Genomic DNA, 18,027 nt, shown 5'->3' on the forward strand with positions numbered 1-18,027 from the left:
TTAGTTTTTATAGCTGAGAATATGAGAGCTTTCATGGGACTGGAGCTTTATAAGTGCAGGAGTAGTGGTGGTTAGACCATTGAGGAAAATTGGCATTAACTGACACATCATGGCAACAAATTACGATTATCCATAAATCACAGTTATGTGCAGAATTCCCCGTTACATTAGTAAAAATGTAAATTATTTACATATTGATTTTTTTTCCAGATAATTGGGCTCTTGAATGCATTCACACCACAGAAGTCTTTGGATGAATTTCAAGATGTATACTTAGTAATGGAGCTAATGGATGCAAACTTATGTCAGGTCATACAGATGGACCTTGATCATGAGCGCATGTCATATTTGCTGTACCAGATGCTGTGTGGTATCAAGCACCTTCATTCTGCCGGCATTATTCACAGGGTCAGTTATGTTGCAGTTTTTATAGATTGCCTTATTAATTAAGAGCTTTTCTTCCAGTGTAATGTGCCTTAATTGAACATAAATAGTGATCTCAGCTATATCCAATTCCCCAAGAAGTTTATTTTCTTGGGTTATTCATTTCAACGTGGTTATTTTTCAAGCATTAGATGATCACTACTGCCTTCATCTAAGCAAAACATTGATGCTGAAACTATCACACACAGTCTGGGTAAAATTTTAATATAATTTGTGGGCTTTCATGGAAAGCCAGTTAGTAAGTCAGGAAACTGGTTTTGTGAATACATAATACGTACACTGTAATGGAGTGAATGATTTTGAATATACTAGAAGTGCAATATGGACAAGCTTAAGAAGGTATGCATCTGATTTGGAATAAATCTACAAAATTCCATCACATGAACTCATTGTGCTGTCCTCTATACATTTAATTGATGCACCTGCTTTATCACACCATTTCTGTAAGTTGCTTCATAAATATTTTACTCCGTAGTGTAAAGATTTTCACTTTGTACTGGTCTAGAATTAATAGCTTTATTTAGATTTTGATAGATTACCCATTAATCTGATGACCTGCTGTGTAAATAGAATTGGTATCATAAGTAAATCCAGATTATTGAAGTTCACCTTTGAAATATTATACCATAGTGTAACCACCTTTACATAAATATAGGCACTTGTACTTTTTACTTATTTTAACTTGATGAAATGAGGAAAGTAATAAGGGGGTGTATAAGAAATTTGGAATGCAATGGGAATGAATTGTGGAGTGACAGAGTGGGTGAAACATTATACTTTGAGGAGGTTTGGGGCTCTGCAAAGAATGCAAGACAGGAAATTTAAAAGGAGAGTGTATGACAGTACAGTTAAAGGGGTTGGTGTGTGAGGGAGACCATATGGGGAAATAGAGTGGATAGCACTGGAGGGAGAAAAATGGGGTAAGAAGGTGTGGAATGGTGTATGTGAGGGAGGCATGTAAGGACAGGAATGAATGAAGGCTCTTTTGCCACGGCCATCCCTTTGATGGGAGTACCTAGAGGGAACAGGCTTCAGAGATATAGATAGATAGAGTTACTTTTTCATACGTGTTTGCCATCTCCTGTGTAGCAACGTAGCATGGGGGAACAGATGAACTGCTGCATTGGCTCACATCCCATCTCAGGCTATCATGTGTAATGCACCACAGACTTACACTCTCTCCTTTTCATACTCAACACTTAACAGCATTAATTCACACAGCTCGTTCTTCAACATGACTTTTGACAACACATAACTCGCACAGCTCATTCTTCATAACTCTAGATTTTCCTGCACTGAGTGAGTACTATGTAGTAGTCCAGCCTTTTGGCAAAATATTAAGAAAAGTAGATAGAAGCAGTAGATAGGAACATTTAGTCTGGAGTATTAGCTAGAAACAGGTAGAAGTAGTCAGTAGGAACATTAGGTAGTAGTCTTTGCAAACACTGCACTAGAGTTGCCCTTCTCCAGTGGCCTGTTGAGGGTGAGGCACTAAAGGCTAAGAAGTGGCACCAGATTTCACTAGTTTTGGAGAGAGTTGTCATGGCTACCCCCTTGAGGGAGTTCCTTGTGGGAATAAGTGCAGAGATATAGATAGATAGATTATAAGGGCTCTCAGTTGCCACCAGTAAAAGAAAAAAAGTCATAGATGCTGATTAAACATGTTATAATGGTGTACAATATGGGATAACTTTGAAAGAAGATAAAGGATATAATGCTTGTGTTGCAAGATCATCAGCTTTTTATAGAAATGTCTACCAAAATATGGATGACATTCCTTACCTTAAAAAATGCATGGCGGACCACTGAGAAAAGCTTTCTTGTGGATGGTGAAAAATCAGTTATAACACTGGAGATTTAGTTTCCAAGAAGAGTGTTTCCCATTGTATACATCTGCATTTCTAATATTAGAGTGCTGTTAATGTGTGACAGTCAAATAGTAGATAATCATTGTTAGTTTGTGCACCTGTATCCTTACATTATTTTGACTTCTTCAGTATGAAATTGAATATGTTCCATATTATGGACTATAACAAGTTTGTCCAGTGTGAGCAGGTTGACATGAATTTTCCTTACTGGGAATTTCCACATTGCACTCCATTTGTTCCTTTTGTATTTTAGGACTGGAATCCTACTAGTAATTAAAAATTTCTCACTTCATTTGCTCGATATTCATTTCAGGATTGGAAATTGCATTTCATTTGCTCTTTTTCTATTTCAGGACGGACTGAAAATTGCACTTTATTTACTTTTTTATTTCAGGACCTGAAGCCTAGCAATATTGTAGTAAAGTCTGATTGCACACTGAAGATTCTAGACTTTGGTTTGGCCCGAACAGCGGGAACAACGTTTATGATGACGCCTTATGTTGTTACCAGATACTACAGAGCTCCAGAGGTTTGATTAGGCTATCTTTTGTTTGTAGTCCAACTTTTGAAGGAACTAATATAGATAGATGTGGATTTCATTTCAAAAAGTCTATAGGAGACACATGTCAAAAAGTCTATTTGAGAGAAAATGACAAAAGAAATGTTATTGCATTAATAGATATCAGTTACTCAGTATGTAGTCAGTATTCTTTAGTTATTATTTTAAGTATAAGAATAAGATAAATGAAATGAAATATAATTTAGAGTATATATAATGAATATCTTTTAGTGACAGTCACAACAATAGTCTTAAACTTAGAGAGAAATTGTCTGAAATATTTGGATTTAATTGCACCAATTAGTTTCTATCAGCTTATGTGTTTATATATCTTTATATGTTCCATAAGCCCTCTCAAAGTATAAAGGAGGAATGCATGATTGTGATGAGTCTGCAAATTTCTCCGTAAAGAAACACTTTTCACACATTCGTTTCTGTATTGTTCTTCAGAATTATTTTTGATTTTCGTGTACATTTAATTCTTCTCACTTTACAGATTCAATTCTTCAGCAGTTATATCATGCCTGTCTATACAATTGGACACACTTTTAGCACAGTACCATATGTCCTGATTTCCTCATTGAAAAATACCAGGAAAGCAAAGTAAAACTGATGTTAAGATCATACTTGTTCAAGGTGAACTAAGGCAAGATAATGTATTCCCCTAAAATCATAGGACAAAAAAAAAGGAGTAAATGAACACATAATGAGCTAGAACAAAGCAGCACCACCACTGTGAACTTGTCAACTCTCCCACCCATTCAGAGCTCATGCTCTAATTCTTACAAAAATTTCTTTAATTTACACTTTGTCTATATAAACTTTGTGTCTGTATTCTAGAAACAGAAGCATGAGTATTAGGTTAAGGTGTGGCCCTGGCATGTAATCTTTCTTTTATAGTACATTGTTAAATTAGGTTGGCTATGCATGAATTTATGTGGGCTGTACTTCATAGTAACATCATTAGTCTTTACTGTATATATAACCATTTCCTTTAATAAGCTAACGAGATAATAGTCATGTTAAACGTTTCTATTTGAGTTGCAAAATTTAATTTAGAACAACAAAATTTTACATCGCCGTTTCTTTGAACTTTCGATGTAATATGAATATGACTTTACATGTATTTTTGTTTTTTATTGTGCTTTCTTGGTAGTCATTATTTTCTGTGCACTTCTCCAGTTTCTTAAAAAAAAAACAAAAAAATAGTTGTTAGAGACTTTTCCCTTAGAAATTCATGAATGTGCTGAGTTGCTAAGTAAAAAATACATTCACACCCACACTCTTTTATCCATTTTTTATGCTTTCCTGATTTTTCTGTAGTAAGACCTCTATTGCGTAAACGGTTGATAACAACCTTAAATACTGTGTGGAAACTCTTCTCAGCCTGCCTAGGCATTCAACTAATAGCTTTTAATCCCCACTCAAATAATACTACAAGTACTGTATATCTCCTCAGTGGCCTGTTTTTTATTAAAAAGAATTACAGTGAATTTTTGTAGAAAAATTTAAAACAGTGGCGTTAGAATGAATGAGGTGTGGAGAATTTTTCCAAGACTAGAACTTAAGTGCAGGATATTTCATATTGTTGTGCTGTTACTTTCCACCAAACGAGAAAGAAAATGTTTTAATGATTGGCCAAACTTCTTACAGGTATATAGGTTATATATTGATATGTATTGCAGGTCATTTTAGGCATGGGTTATACGGAAAATGTGGATATATGGTCTGTTGGTTGCATCATGGGAGAAATGATTCGAGGTGGTGTCCTTTTCCCTGGAACTGATCACATTGACCAGTGGAACAAAATTATTGGTGAGTTAAAACACACTTTGAATTTTTTGTACAATTAAACCTCAAAATAATGAACTGTGGAAAATTCCAAGTGGCAGAATAGTGGGCTGAATTCTGAAGAAAGTAGGTAATTAAAATGGCATGTTTAGATAATCCATCAAAGTTAACTTTTTTGGTGCACAATCAATTTTTTTCCTCCCCAAGTATACAAAACAGCAAAATCACTTTTTTAAGAATTGGTACATAAGGCGGTGGATTTGTAGTTATATCAGCTTTTTCTACATTCCTGTCAGAGTTGTGTATTTAACAAAATCTTTTCATATTTTTGTTGATCACGAAATGTGCATTTTGAGATGTAACTACTCAACAGAACTCCCTTTTTTTTTAGTGTGACTGTCAGTTACTGTTCATCTTTGCTCTGAAAAATGAGATATTGCAAAAAGAGTGGAGGGTTCCCTGGCAGTGTCCACAAGCAAAATTTGAAAGTAAGGAAGTGGGAGAATTGAAAAAAAATGTAGGAGTATGAGAAACAAAGATAGGAATCAGAAAAAAAATCCAAGTACACTGTATGTATGAATTAATATTGTATACCTGGCCAAGCTGAGTGTAGGATATAAATTTGTTAGGTACTAGCAAGCACTAAAGGATTCAATAATTGATAAATCTTTGCATTCCAGAACAACTGGGTACGCCGTCACAAGATTTTATGTCAAGGTTACAACCAACAGTTCGTAATTATGTGGAAAACCGTCCCCGCTATCCTGGCTATTCCTTTGACCGCCTTTTTCCTGATGTCCTTTTCCCTGCTGAATCCACGGATCATAATCGGCTCAAAGGTGAGGAGGACAGCGATAGATATTGGCCCAGGCAGCACAACTACTACTGGATCAGAGGTGAGGCTGCATATTACATTTTTTGAGGACAGCTAGCATGGAGTGGAGTGCTTCTAACTGGAGTAGAAGCCCACCTTCAACTGTAATATGTAGTCTTTATGAAAATGATCCGTTATTTGAAATATTGATTGTGGTTTACAAAATATTTCATCTAACATAGAATTACCTCAGTCATGGGTAATTGTGGAGTGTAACGTTTCGTGGTTTCTGATAAGTGAAGAAACATTTCATTTGCATGAGACTTCCTACATTCACAGCAGGAAGGCAAACAAAAAATAATTCTTAGCATTTGGTTCCTGACCATTTCCATATTTTTAAGCGTCAGAGACTTGACAGCAGTGCTTATATTAAACTAAAGAACTGCATGTTTGTTTACTTGTCACAGTTATGAAGGAAGGGCCAATTGCTTGTAGAAGAATTTAAGAAAATATCTAAAAAATGGAATTTAAGTTAGCATTGTACACAAGGGAGTAGTAAAAATAAGTGAGGAAAGATACTGATAGAGATAAAAATTGATTTATTACATTATTCAGAGGGGAGTGTAGAGTTAACTGTAGAAGAAGTTAGGGTCAACTTTTCAAGTATTAATACCACCTCCCTTTTTTTTAACCTTATTCATGCTGAAGCACCACATGTTTTCAGATGGTCTTTCAAGCATTGCTTTCTTTCCATTTTTGTCCTTTGCTCTTTCCATCTCTTTTACCTGTCCCTTTTTTTCATCCTTCCTTATTTGTTTTACCCGTTATTTCTACTTGACAAAGGGATCCTCTTTTGTGTTACACATTCTTTGTTTGCTGTGAATGCTAGTAGAATTTACTTTACATATGTTTTTGCAAAACCAACATGCAGAAATCTTCAGAAGATATTTTGAGCATTGATGCTGAGTCTTTAACAGATATGTGTGGATGCTCAGTACATGGATCTTAATCCAAAAGACCTATTAGCATACATGACCAAAGACTAAGAAATCAGGGATTGGATCCTTCATGGAAGATGACAGGCATAAAAATGACCTCAAAAGTATGTGCCAGTGTCAATTAACCAATGTGAGTCATTATTTTTCACAAGAAAGAATTATTACATATTTGATAATCATGAAGAACATGTAGTTTTGGTGCATTATACATGCCAGCCGGAAAATGGATGTGGGCAGATGCATCCTTTCTTTGTCTGTTCATGATGTTACCTCACTAATGCAGGAAATGATGATTAAGTATGAAAAATAGTATAAAGAATGAAGAGCATTCATGTTTAGGTATAAATGTATTAGAAGGAGATATAAGTGAAGTAATCAGTAAACTTAAAGAGTCTCATCACTAGAGCCAGATGAAATTCCAACAGTATTTCTAGAAAAAGGTTGAAAGAAACAGTAACCAAACCTCTCACGATTGTATTGAGAAAGCAAATACCAGTCAGTCATAACTGGTATACATGAAGCTGATATATATACAAAGAAGGAAGTGAATTCCAACCAAAGCAATACCTGTTAGCCTAATTTTTTCATGTTTTCCATTCCCACATTCCACATTAGAATTAGGAACAAAGAAATTGCTTCATTCACTCACATTCACTATCTAGTGTTTGTGTACAATGCACCAAACCCAGAGCCCCCATCCTCAGATGGGTCCTGCAGACCTTTCCATGGTTACCCCAACCACTTAATGTAAACTGGTTTAGCCCTCAGACAGCACATCATCCCCTTATACCTCAGTGCTCCAGCTCACTCTGTCCTTTGTACTTCTCACACCTTGCTGCATGTTCAGGCCCTGAGCCTTCAAAGCATTTTTCACTCCATCCATCCACCTGATTCAATATTTTCTTTTCCTTGTTCAGCCTCATATTGCACAAAATTAATGTATTTGAGAGATAAAGAATCTTATAACAAATGAACAAATAAATGAGACAGGCCAGCTTTATGCATGTTAAAAGCACACAAATGTAACTACTGGCTCACTATAAAGATATATGTGAAACACTAATGTTTTTCTTGCATTTGCAAAAGCATTTGAGAAAGTAAACTAAAAAAAAAAGTGGCACTGTAATAGAAAAATGGTGTATGGAATTTTTAACCAACACTAAGTTCAAGGCAAGGTAGTTGCAGTGGAAACATGTCACTTTAAGAATGGTACTAATGTCAGTATTCCTTGTAATTGTGATATCTGACATACATAAAATAAGGAAGTAAGAGAGAATATAAGTAGATATTTTGCAGATAACATGAGAGTTAAGCAAAGCAGTAGAAAATGAAGAAGTCCAAGAAAACTGGAAAAAGACTTGGATATTATATACAAATGTATAGAAGACACCTTAATACAATTTAATGAAGAGAAATTGATCAGATAAGTCAAGGGCAAGTTAACACTTAATGTTTCAGCGCCTGCGTACTGTACACTACAGGAAAAGGAAGAGATTCAGGTGAATGTTTAGGATTTAGTGATTCTTATAAAAGAAAACCTTGAATTTAGGGAGCACATGAAAAGATAAGGCATTCAAGCCAAATAATTAGTGGTATGATATTAGGAATATTTGTGAAGACAGAGAGCTAATGGTGGAATTGTTTTAGGTATATATAAGAAGTGAAATTGCGCAAGTGAAGAGGTATATAGTTATGGAAGATTTCCTTGATCAAGGAAGGTTGGTTAGACACTTTTATTGTTATGCTGTACCAAGTTCGCCTAACTTTTTGCAGGAGTGAAATGGTTCTCCTCGTGGAGTTATAATATGTGTGTGATAGAATATTATATACTGAATATAACATGGGTATCATTTAATGAAGGCTACATATTACAAAGTACAACCATTTACCAAAGCTGAATTGATGATTGATATAATAATAATTCAGAAATGTGATCTAAGGTAAGTTTTGCTTGTTTTATTAATACAATATATTGTGATTGAAGTCCTAATTTTCCAGTTTATGATATCTAACTTTTAATATTTAACTACAGGCAAATGTATATGTATGCATATCAGTCAGTTTGCAGGGGTCAGTTATCTGTATATTCTAATTAGTCAGACATTTTCAAAAACAAAATATCCACTTAGTGCAAGGATACTTCACAGATGTTTTGCAGTGGTACAAGTTGAGTCAAATCACCCAGATTCTGGTCTGCAACCAGGCAAACCAGGCGTAGCATTAGAGTCTCAGAGACGACTTTCTTGTGTGACTATGCAAGCATCTCAGCCAGTCAGGACTTGCCATGTCTGTTTTAAAGTTACAACATATATACCTTTTCAACTTTTCCACTTTTATGTTGCTATAGTTTACCACCTGAGCAGTGAGTCACTTCCCATCAGCCATGAACCTTGTATTGCATGAGTCATGTTTATATACATACAGTTTTGTTGTCCTTTTCTGAATTTATTTTTTTTATTTTTATACTGTATATGTGCTGGAGATTGAATAAAGTACACAAAAAAAATATGTATTCAGCAGTACCGACCAGTTATATAGTTCACTTACCATATTAGATATGTGGACAGTGATTGGTTATGACTTTAGCTTTTTAGATGATTTGTTGTGGATATGGGCCTGTAGTTTCATTGCATTACACGACACCTAGAAAATGGATGTGAATGAATGAGGCTTTTTCTTCATCTGTTCCTGGCACTACCTTGCTGATACAGAAAACAGCTTTCAAGTATGAAAGGAAAGAGAAGTTAGTAAAGTATTTTCGGTGAACGCATCACCAATCAATCCTGAAACTGATGCTATAGTATGGCAGCGAGATATGGTGGATAGTGGCAAGCCTGCCTGCAGATGTTACTTTGTTGTTTGCTGAGAGTGGAGTTGCAGAAGGTTTTTAGTGTGTTTTATGATGTGTGTAAGCATAGGCAATTGAAGGTAAATGCAAGTAAAAGTAAAGTAATTGTATTTGTAAAACCATATGGAGTGAAAGAAGAAAGTGCACTTGATTGTGCTTTGGATATCGGGGAGAAAGGCTGAAAGAAGTGAGAAAATTTAAGGACTTAGGAGCTGCCTTGGGCAAGTTTGGTGATATAGAAGGAGAGATAAGAGAAAGAGCAATACAGGGTAGGGTAGAAGAGTCATTAGATCCCTTAATAAAATAATGAAGGGTAGAGGTGTAAGTATGGAAGTGAAGAGAGGATTAAGGGACAGCATAGTCCTCCCAACCCTGACCTATGCTGCTGAAACATGGACATGGAAGGAGTCACAGAGGTCAAGAATCCAGGCATACGAAATGAGCTATTTAAGAAGAGCATGTGATGTGACTAAATGGAATGAAGAGAAAAATGAAGGGGTGTGTAAGAGATGTGGTATGGAAGGGGATGCAAAGGGAATGAGATACATACATACATATAACAACTACAAAAACATATCAGAGAAACTTTTATTTATGGTTAAAGTCAGTTCCATTTGAACCCAGCATTACAGTAACAGTTGTGGAATGATCACAGCAGACAGAAACAGTATCATTCAAGGAAGAGGAGTGGTGAGTGCTGTACACTAGCCATGTCTTTTTGGTAAAATATTGTCATGGGTAATTGCAGGTAGGTATGCAAAGACAGGATACACAAGTGCACACATTGTATCCTTGCATACCTAGACACTACAAGTGCTGGAGCCTTCAGAATCCAGATACTTTTTAATTCTGTCAGTATCTGGGAAATGCCAGGGTAACAAGAAAGAGAGAGAAAAGATGACATAATTCTGGGTTTTGGACATTTTTTTCAGAATAATTTAATTTATAGGGGACAATTTTCCCAAAAAACCTAGAATAGTACATCCCAAACCTGGATGAAATAGTTAAGCTTTGAAAGGATAGTGACTGAAAAATGAGAAAGGGCATTGCACTGAACACATGTCACCTGAAGGCCAGTATGATTATTGGGGGAGAAATAAGATAATGTATGGAAAATATCAAGACATTGTGTTAAGTTCCATTGTCAAAGGTAGGATTTTGAGGTTATATGCCAGGTTAAAATTCAAACCATAATTTTGGGCCTTATTGCCATCCAGTCCTTTAAACGCTGGGAAACATCTGTATGAATTTTCACTAGTATCTGGTGTAGAATTTTCAACTTTTCACCAAGGTAATCTTGAAGGTTACCTTGTCACTCTAGGCAAAGATAGTGATGAACTAAATGATCACATCACAGCAGAATTTTGATAATACTGTTCTTTACATAAAGTTCAATGTGAAACAAGTTAAAACATTTGTTATATACTGCACAGATTTACAAGTTAGTGGTGAATGTGCTGGGTGGGGTTGATGACCTGCTGTCTGCAAATATTAGATTATCCATATAGGCATCAGAAAGAAGATATTTTGATAGTAGACATTTGCCTGTAGAAGCTTTCCTAAACTATATTAACATGATATTATAATTGTTCTGGTGTGGCCCTTATGATTGATTATATGAAATAGTTTGATTAATATTCAGATGGTTAATTGTATTTAACATTAGAGAGCTAATATTTTTTGTAATGAGGTTTCTGTGAATTTATAGTGACATAAACTACACAGTGTGAGCATTGTGCTGCAAGTGAAATCGTATGTGTATTTGACTCTCATTGAATTTTTTCAGCGAGTCAAGCAAGAGACCTATTATCGAGGATGTTAGTTATTGACCCAGAAAGGAGGATAAGTGTGGATGAAGCACTAATGCACCCGTATATTAATGTATGGTATGACGAAGCTGAAGTTAATGCTGTAAGTATTCAATTTTTGCAAATATCTTTAAGAATTATGAACTTGACCAATATTCCTCACACTTATCACTATAGCATTCTATAGCTAGAGCCTTTCAGTTGAATTTTGGTTTTCTCTTTTAAGGTATAAATTTATTTCCATGTGAAAGAAATAATGAAATTTCAGGTTTGGGCTTTTGTAAGTCTGAACCATCACTTACATTTCTTATTATGTAGTTCTTCAAAAAAAAAAAAAAAATCCTTTTAATATTAGTTGGTGAGATAGACTCGATGTCCCAGTCACATTAATTAAATAACTATGATGTGGCCTAGAGTGATGCAAAGAAAGCTTTACTCAAAATCAATATCCCTACTCCTCACAAATGATGCCATACCCATCTTTGAAGCAGGTACTGCAATATGCCAAGATTCAGTCACGATTCCCAGTATTGTCAGACACATCCCAACCTTACAAAGGAAGGACCACTGAGTAACAGAGTGTAAGGAAATAACGATCTTAGTCATGATTTGTAAGCCATGATAACCATATCTCATGACCCATCACTTGGGTTCTAGTTTTTTTTGCAGCATTTTAACTTTGAGGTTGTTTTCCAGTTGTGATATATTGTGGATGCACCAATGTCACAAATATTTCTGATAAAGAGACTGAGAAATCTTGTGATTCTCAGTTTCAAAGGTTTTTGTTCAATTGTTTTTCAATATAAATACATAATTACCAATGACAGACCAGAAACTAAAATAACACACCAAATATTGTTTAAAATTTACTTACCCACTGAAATATCCCTTGCCAATCTTAAACATATATATGATATGTACATAGTCAGGAAAAACATCCCAGGCCCTCTGGACTCCTCAAACATCATCTGATCATAGAAGCTCCAGTTCCAGTGTTAAATGTATTAAGGATTTTCACTTTCTCCTCCAAGATGAGGGTCATCTTCATGCTCTTACTACTTGTAATCCTAGGAAAAGAGGCTGGGGGCTTTAACATGTTCAGTGTTCATGTGGGTTATACAGAGAGTTATACAGAAGATTGTACATTTTGTCTGTCACTAGTATCATTACTGTTATTATTATTGTACAACCCCAGGACCACTTATCCAGGGACTCCAGCAGCTTCAAGACTGTGCTTCACTCAGTAGCAGGGACAGGATGGACTCTTTTAAAGCAAGTTCTTTGACAAAACTGTATTTTTTCACCAACTGACAGTGATACAGCCTTGCCAAAGGTGACTCTTCACTCACAGTGTAACCACAAGTAGATATAGCAATGAGTGGAACCTTGGAAGCTGAAGTGATCCATAAGATGAGTGAGGGGCTAAGATAGGCAGATTGAGGGGTGTGACAAAAGAGAGGTCCCTGTCTGTGAGGGCAAGGATGGGTATGTTTGATGGTATAGTAGTTCAAACATTTTTTATGGATGCATTGCATAAGCTCCATAAAAAAGTAAGTAAGGGAGAGAGTGTGTGTTGCAAATAAAATGCTTGAAAACATTATCTTGTGTGTGGAGGTTAATCTAATGAGAAACTTAAGATAGAGAATGTGGTGCTAAAAGTTGAAAAAGGTGTGATTAAAGGGTTTAGATATATGGAAAGGATGATTAAGAGAGTATACATTATGGAAGTAGAGGAACTTGGAAAAGGGGGAACTGAGGAGGAGATGGAAGGATGAATTGAAAGAAACTTTGAGTGTTTGGGACCTGAACATACTGGAAGATGCGAAACATGCATGAGAAAGTGCGAATTGAATGGTTGATATGCTGTCAGTGGGCTGATCCAGGGCATTTGAAGCATTCCGGGGGAACCATGGAAAGGTCTATGTGGCCTAGTTATGGGTAGAGGGAGCTCTGATTTTGTTACATTACACATAACAGCTACAGATTGGATCTGTTGTAATTATGTCATTTTTTCATATATTCCTGATGCTACCTTGCTATCATTGGAAATGGTTAACAAATATGAAAAAAATAGACGCATAAACCACAATACTAAATAAATGAGGGAAAAATTTAACTAGAGCTGAAACAAAAGGAGGCACAGCTGACTTATTAAACCATTTCAGTACATTTCTCATTGAAAATCTTTGAAGTTTTTTGTTGAATTATGTTACATTTTGGATTTGTCTACTGTCTTCACATACCTTGCGTATCATAAATCTTATAAGTCCATTATCCAAAAATGCAGTTATTCTCAAGGGGTTGTTACCCTTAGGTTGAAATTTTTTGATTTGGTCATTACTGATGGACCAAGAAAGATACCAGCTGATTCTCGTATCAAACCAATATGGTAATGTAATGCTCGTATAAACCACACTGACTAGGCTGTTTAAGATTAATGTCACATTAATTACTTTGGTAGGTTATGTGTCCTGTAGGGTATTGAGGCCTGTACCCTCTTAACTATGTTGCTACTGTAGAGAGTTTCATGTCAGAAATGAAGATATATTACCAACACCACTGAGCTGAGGCCAGTACCTTCTTGAATATGTAACTACTGTAGAGAGCTTAAACATCTTTTCAACAACACCCATAGCCCCCAAAAACTACATATCCTCATTAGTGGCAGTCAGTATGGTACATGCAAAATGAAAGGGCGTATGCATATCTTGGGCTTTCCTGTAATAAACCAACTCACAGGGTAAACAAACTTATTCATGTGTAAATTTAGCCAGATCCTACCTATTGGTATTCTCTGTCTCAGGCACAGACAGCAGTTACAGTGAAATTTTGCTAAAAAGCTGGGTTTGTATTCATCACTCACAAGGAACAAGTTTTGTAAGTTACTTGCTGTTAGATGTTACGCATGTTATGTTTGTGGGTAGAAAGCCAGTTGCCAGTATTTGGGTGAGAAAGAAAAGATAGCTACCTGGGCCAAAGGGGTATCATTTGACTGCTACTTAAGTGCTGGCTCACTGTGCAGCCATTCCTAACCCTCCCAGTACCCATAGTTACATAGATACAAAGAAAAAGCCCTTTGTAAGCAGAAGAATGGAAAGCAAAGCAAAAGTTCTCTCCCCACCCTCCAGCACACACCAGCCGGAAAACTAGCAATAATCACTCCTATACACAAAAAGGGAGGCTGTGAATTATGTTAATTACCATCCTATGAGCCTCATATCAATTATATGTAAACTTATGGAGTCAATCATTAGAGATAAAATCGTAGTCTATCTGGAAGAACACAGTGGTACTGGTAATATACCTCCCTGGTTGGTGACTGTCTACCACCTACTACCGACAGAAGCTTGGCAAGTGGCAACACTAGCAACTAGGGTCACTGTGGCACCTTAGGTGGGAAAATAGGGATTATGGTTTGGGAAGCAATTACAGTTAATGCTTCCGGATAGAATAAAATGTGAACCTCTCCAGAATTGTTATCATTGTACTATTTAGTGTGACTGTAGCATTAATTGTCCTGAGATTTCTACATCACCAACTAACAATAAATAGTTTGTAAGAGAACTACATGAGGAGGATGTTAGGTGATGGGGTAGCTTAGGAATTCTCTTAATTTGTTTGTTAGTTACAGACTGACAAAAATATGATTACCAGAGGGACAAACAGGGAAAGTTCAAATATGCAATAGATTAATCCTCATGCACTATTAGACGATGGTAATTTACACTTTTATCTATCAGTCTGTATCTGATGCATTGCTTCTTGGTCCATGTTACTTCAATTCAAATAGAATCTTGTTGCAGCTCACTAGTTATCGCTATTTCCCATGTACTTTTCACATGAGCTCCCATTGTGTACACATATCCTGTTTATCATTTTTCCCTTTGCCATGGTCTTTCTCTTTGCTTTCTTCCACTCATTTCACTCATGTGAACTTTTGTTATAGTTCTCACATCCAGTTTTTCTACATGTCCATGTAAGGTTCTTTATTTTATTGTCCATCCTTTGTATGGCAGTTAACCATTTATAAATTTCTCTTCTTCACTTTATCAGTTTTCTTACTGTCTCTCTCCAGAGGGGAATGAACATGTATTTGCTCAGTTTCATGTTTTCATTTTTATTCCCAGCAATCAGCACCCTGACCTTGGTTCAAAGGCCACTGGTGTGAAATGAAAGTGCACATATTGAAGTTGAATTGAAGATGCACTTGTTGCAGGTGAAATAAACCTGCATTTTTTTTAGGTTAAAGTGAATTTAGGTTCATCGAGGGTGTAGTGAAGATGCATTTTTCTTGGAAGGAGTGATGTTTTGGTTAAAAGTAGAAAAACTTTGGGGATTATTGGATAGGATTGGAGAGGTCCATTGCAGTTGCAAAGAAATGAGTGTCCAGAATATTAAGGTAAGATTTTATTGGAATTATTTCTTTTTTCATTATGTAGGTGTTGAATGTTTGCAATTGCTTGGCAACAAATGACTGTTCAGTTTTATTTGCTTTTGATAGGGTGGACGGCCAGGCAGGTGAGACAAAATTTAGGGTGGAGCACGCAGTTCATTTGTAGAGGATTTGTAAAGGATTCTTTTTTGTGTCCAAATCTAATAACAGTACGTGTTCATAGGGTATGGCTTTTGTGGTGAGGGAAACAAATATCACGTGTGTCTAATGGAGTTTTGTTACGCTGGAGTAATTATCCATTCCGACTAATGATAAGAGCCTGCTTTTTGGATTCATGTCTGGTCGAGGTTAAGAGGGCATTAGATTTCTCTGATGAAGCAGACATTCTGTTTTGGGTTAGCCAGTATTTTAATTATGACATAATTGTTGCATGTTTGTTGTTGCATAAATAGTGTCAGTGTGTTATGTGACTGTAATGTCATATATCTACTTAAACTCTGGTCTGCAAGAGGGTGAGGGAAGGTCATGTATGCAGATAGAGGAGTTAAAGGAAGAACTGCATCCCAGGAACTCTCTTAAGGAGCTTAAGGGTTTTGAAGGTGATGCCTTTGTGAGTAACTAGATTTGCAACCAGATATGCCAGGGGAAAGTATTGAGTGCATTTTTGATAACTAATACAGTACAGGAGGGGGATTATGGTTGATCTCAGCCATCAAGGATGTTTTCCATGAAGTGTGTGCTGTGTTGTAGTGGAATGATTATGTCTAAAGCTATTCTGTAAGGGTGGAAATGGGATATTTTGTTTGATTCTGTTGTGGATCAGTGTTGAAAGAAGTTTGGAAACTAGAGTCAGTAGTGTTATAGGGCAGTAGGTGGAGGGGGAGTTGGGTGCTTTAGAGGATGCTTGGGATTTTTTTTTTTTTTTTTTTTTTGAACTAGAGGTGTTTGAAGATATCTGAAAGTGATTAGTTTGCTGTTGGACAGAAATATTGTGTGTGGTAAGATTCACATGTTGTTAGGGCCTGTTACAGGGAAGTTCTGTGCAAGTCTTTGTTCCCCCCCCCCCCCCATACACATGTACATACACACGTCCACACACGCAAATATACATACCTACACAGCTTTCCATGGTTTACCCCAGACGCTTCACATGCCTTGCTTCAATCCACTGACAGCACGTCAACCCCTGTATACCACATGACTCCAATTCACTCTATTTCTTGCCCTCCTTTCACCCTCCTGCATGTTCAGGCCCCGATCACACAAAATCTTTTTCACTCCATCTTTCCACCTCCAATTTGGTCTCCCTCTTCTCCTCGTTCCCTCCACCTCCGACACATATATCCTCTTGGTCAATCTCTCCTCACTCATTCTCTCCATGTGCCCAAACCATTTCAAAACACCCTCTTCTGCTCTCTCGACCACGCTCTTTTTATTTCCACACATCTCTCTTACCCTTACGTTACTTACTCGATCAAACCACCTCACACCACACATTGTCCTCAAACATCTCATTTCCAGCACATCCATCCTCCTGCGCACATCTCTATCCATAGCCCACGCCTCGCAACCATACAGCATTGTTGGAACCACTATTCCCTCAAACATACCCATTTTTGCTTTCCGAGATAATGTTCTCGACTTCCACACATTTTTCAAGGCTCCCAAAATTTTCGCCCCCTCCCCCACCCTATGATCCACTTCCGCTTCCATGGTTCCATCCGCTGACAGATCCACTCCCAGATATCTAAAACACTTCACTTCCTCCAGTTTTTCTCCATTCAAACTCACCTCCCAATTGACTTGACCCTCACCCCTACTGTACCTAATAACCTTGCTCTTATTCACATTTACTCTCAACTTTCTTCTTCCACACACTTTACCAAACTCAGTCACCAGCTTCTGCAGTTTCTCACATGAATCAGCCACCAGCGCTGTATCATCAGCGAACAACAATTGACTCACTTCCCAAGCTCTCTCATCCCCAACAGACTTCATACTTGCCCCTCTTTCCAGGACTCTTGCATTTACCTCCTTTACAACCCCATCCATAAACAAATTAAACAACCATGGAGACATCACACACCCCTGCCGCAAACCTACATTCACTGAGAACCAATCACTTTCCTCTCTTCCTACACGTACACATGCCTTACATCCTCGATAAAAACTTTTCACTGCTTCTAACAACTTGCCTCCCACCCCATATATTCTTAATACCTTCCACAGAGCATCTCTATCAACTCTATCATATGCCTTCTCCAGATCCATAAATGCTACATACAAATCCATTTGCTTTTCTAAGTACTTCTCACATACATTCTTCAAAGCAAACACCTGATCCACACATCCTCTACCACTTCTGAAACCGCACTGCTCTTCCCCAATCTGATGCTCTGTACATGCCTTCACCCTCTCAATCAATACCCTCCCATATAATTTACCAGGAATACTCAACAAACTTATACCTCTGTAATTTGAGCACTCACTCTTTTCCCCTTTGC

At 36.9% G+C, this 18,027-nt stretch overlaps 1 protein-coding gene across 1 annotated transcript in view; it reads left to right on the top strand.

Moving 5' to 3' along the window:
- The window catches only part of LOC139761971 (stress-activated protein kinase JNK-like), a 187,720-nt gene that overhangs the window by 161,927 nt on the left and 7,766 nt on the right, over positions 1-18,027 (top strand). Inside the window, 5 exon segments of the mRNA XM_071686705.1 lie at positions 211-408; positions 2,707-2,841; positions 4,557-4,686; positions 5,343-5,501; positions 11,109-11,233. Coding sequence (XP_071542806.1) covers positions 211-408; positions 2,707-2,841; positions 4,557-4,686; positions 5,343-5,501; positions 11,109-11,233 — 747 coding nt within the window.

Source organism: Panulirus ornatus, chromosome 42, assembly GCF_036320965.1.
Source record: "Panulirus ornatus isolate Po-2019 chromosome 42, ASM3632096v1, whole genome shotgun sequence".
In the NCBI taxonomy this organism is placed as follows: domain Eukaryota; kingdom Metazoa; phylum Arthropoda; class Malacostraca; order Decapoda; family Palinuridae; genus Panulirus; species Panulirus ornatus.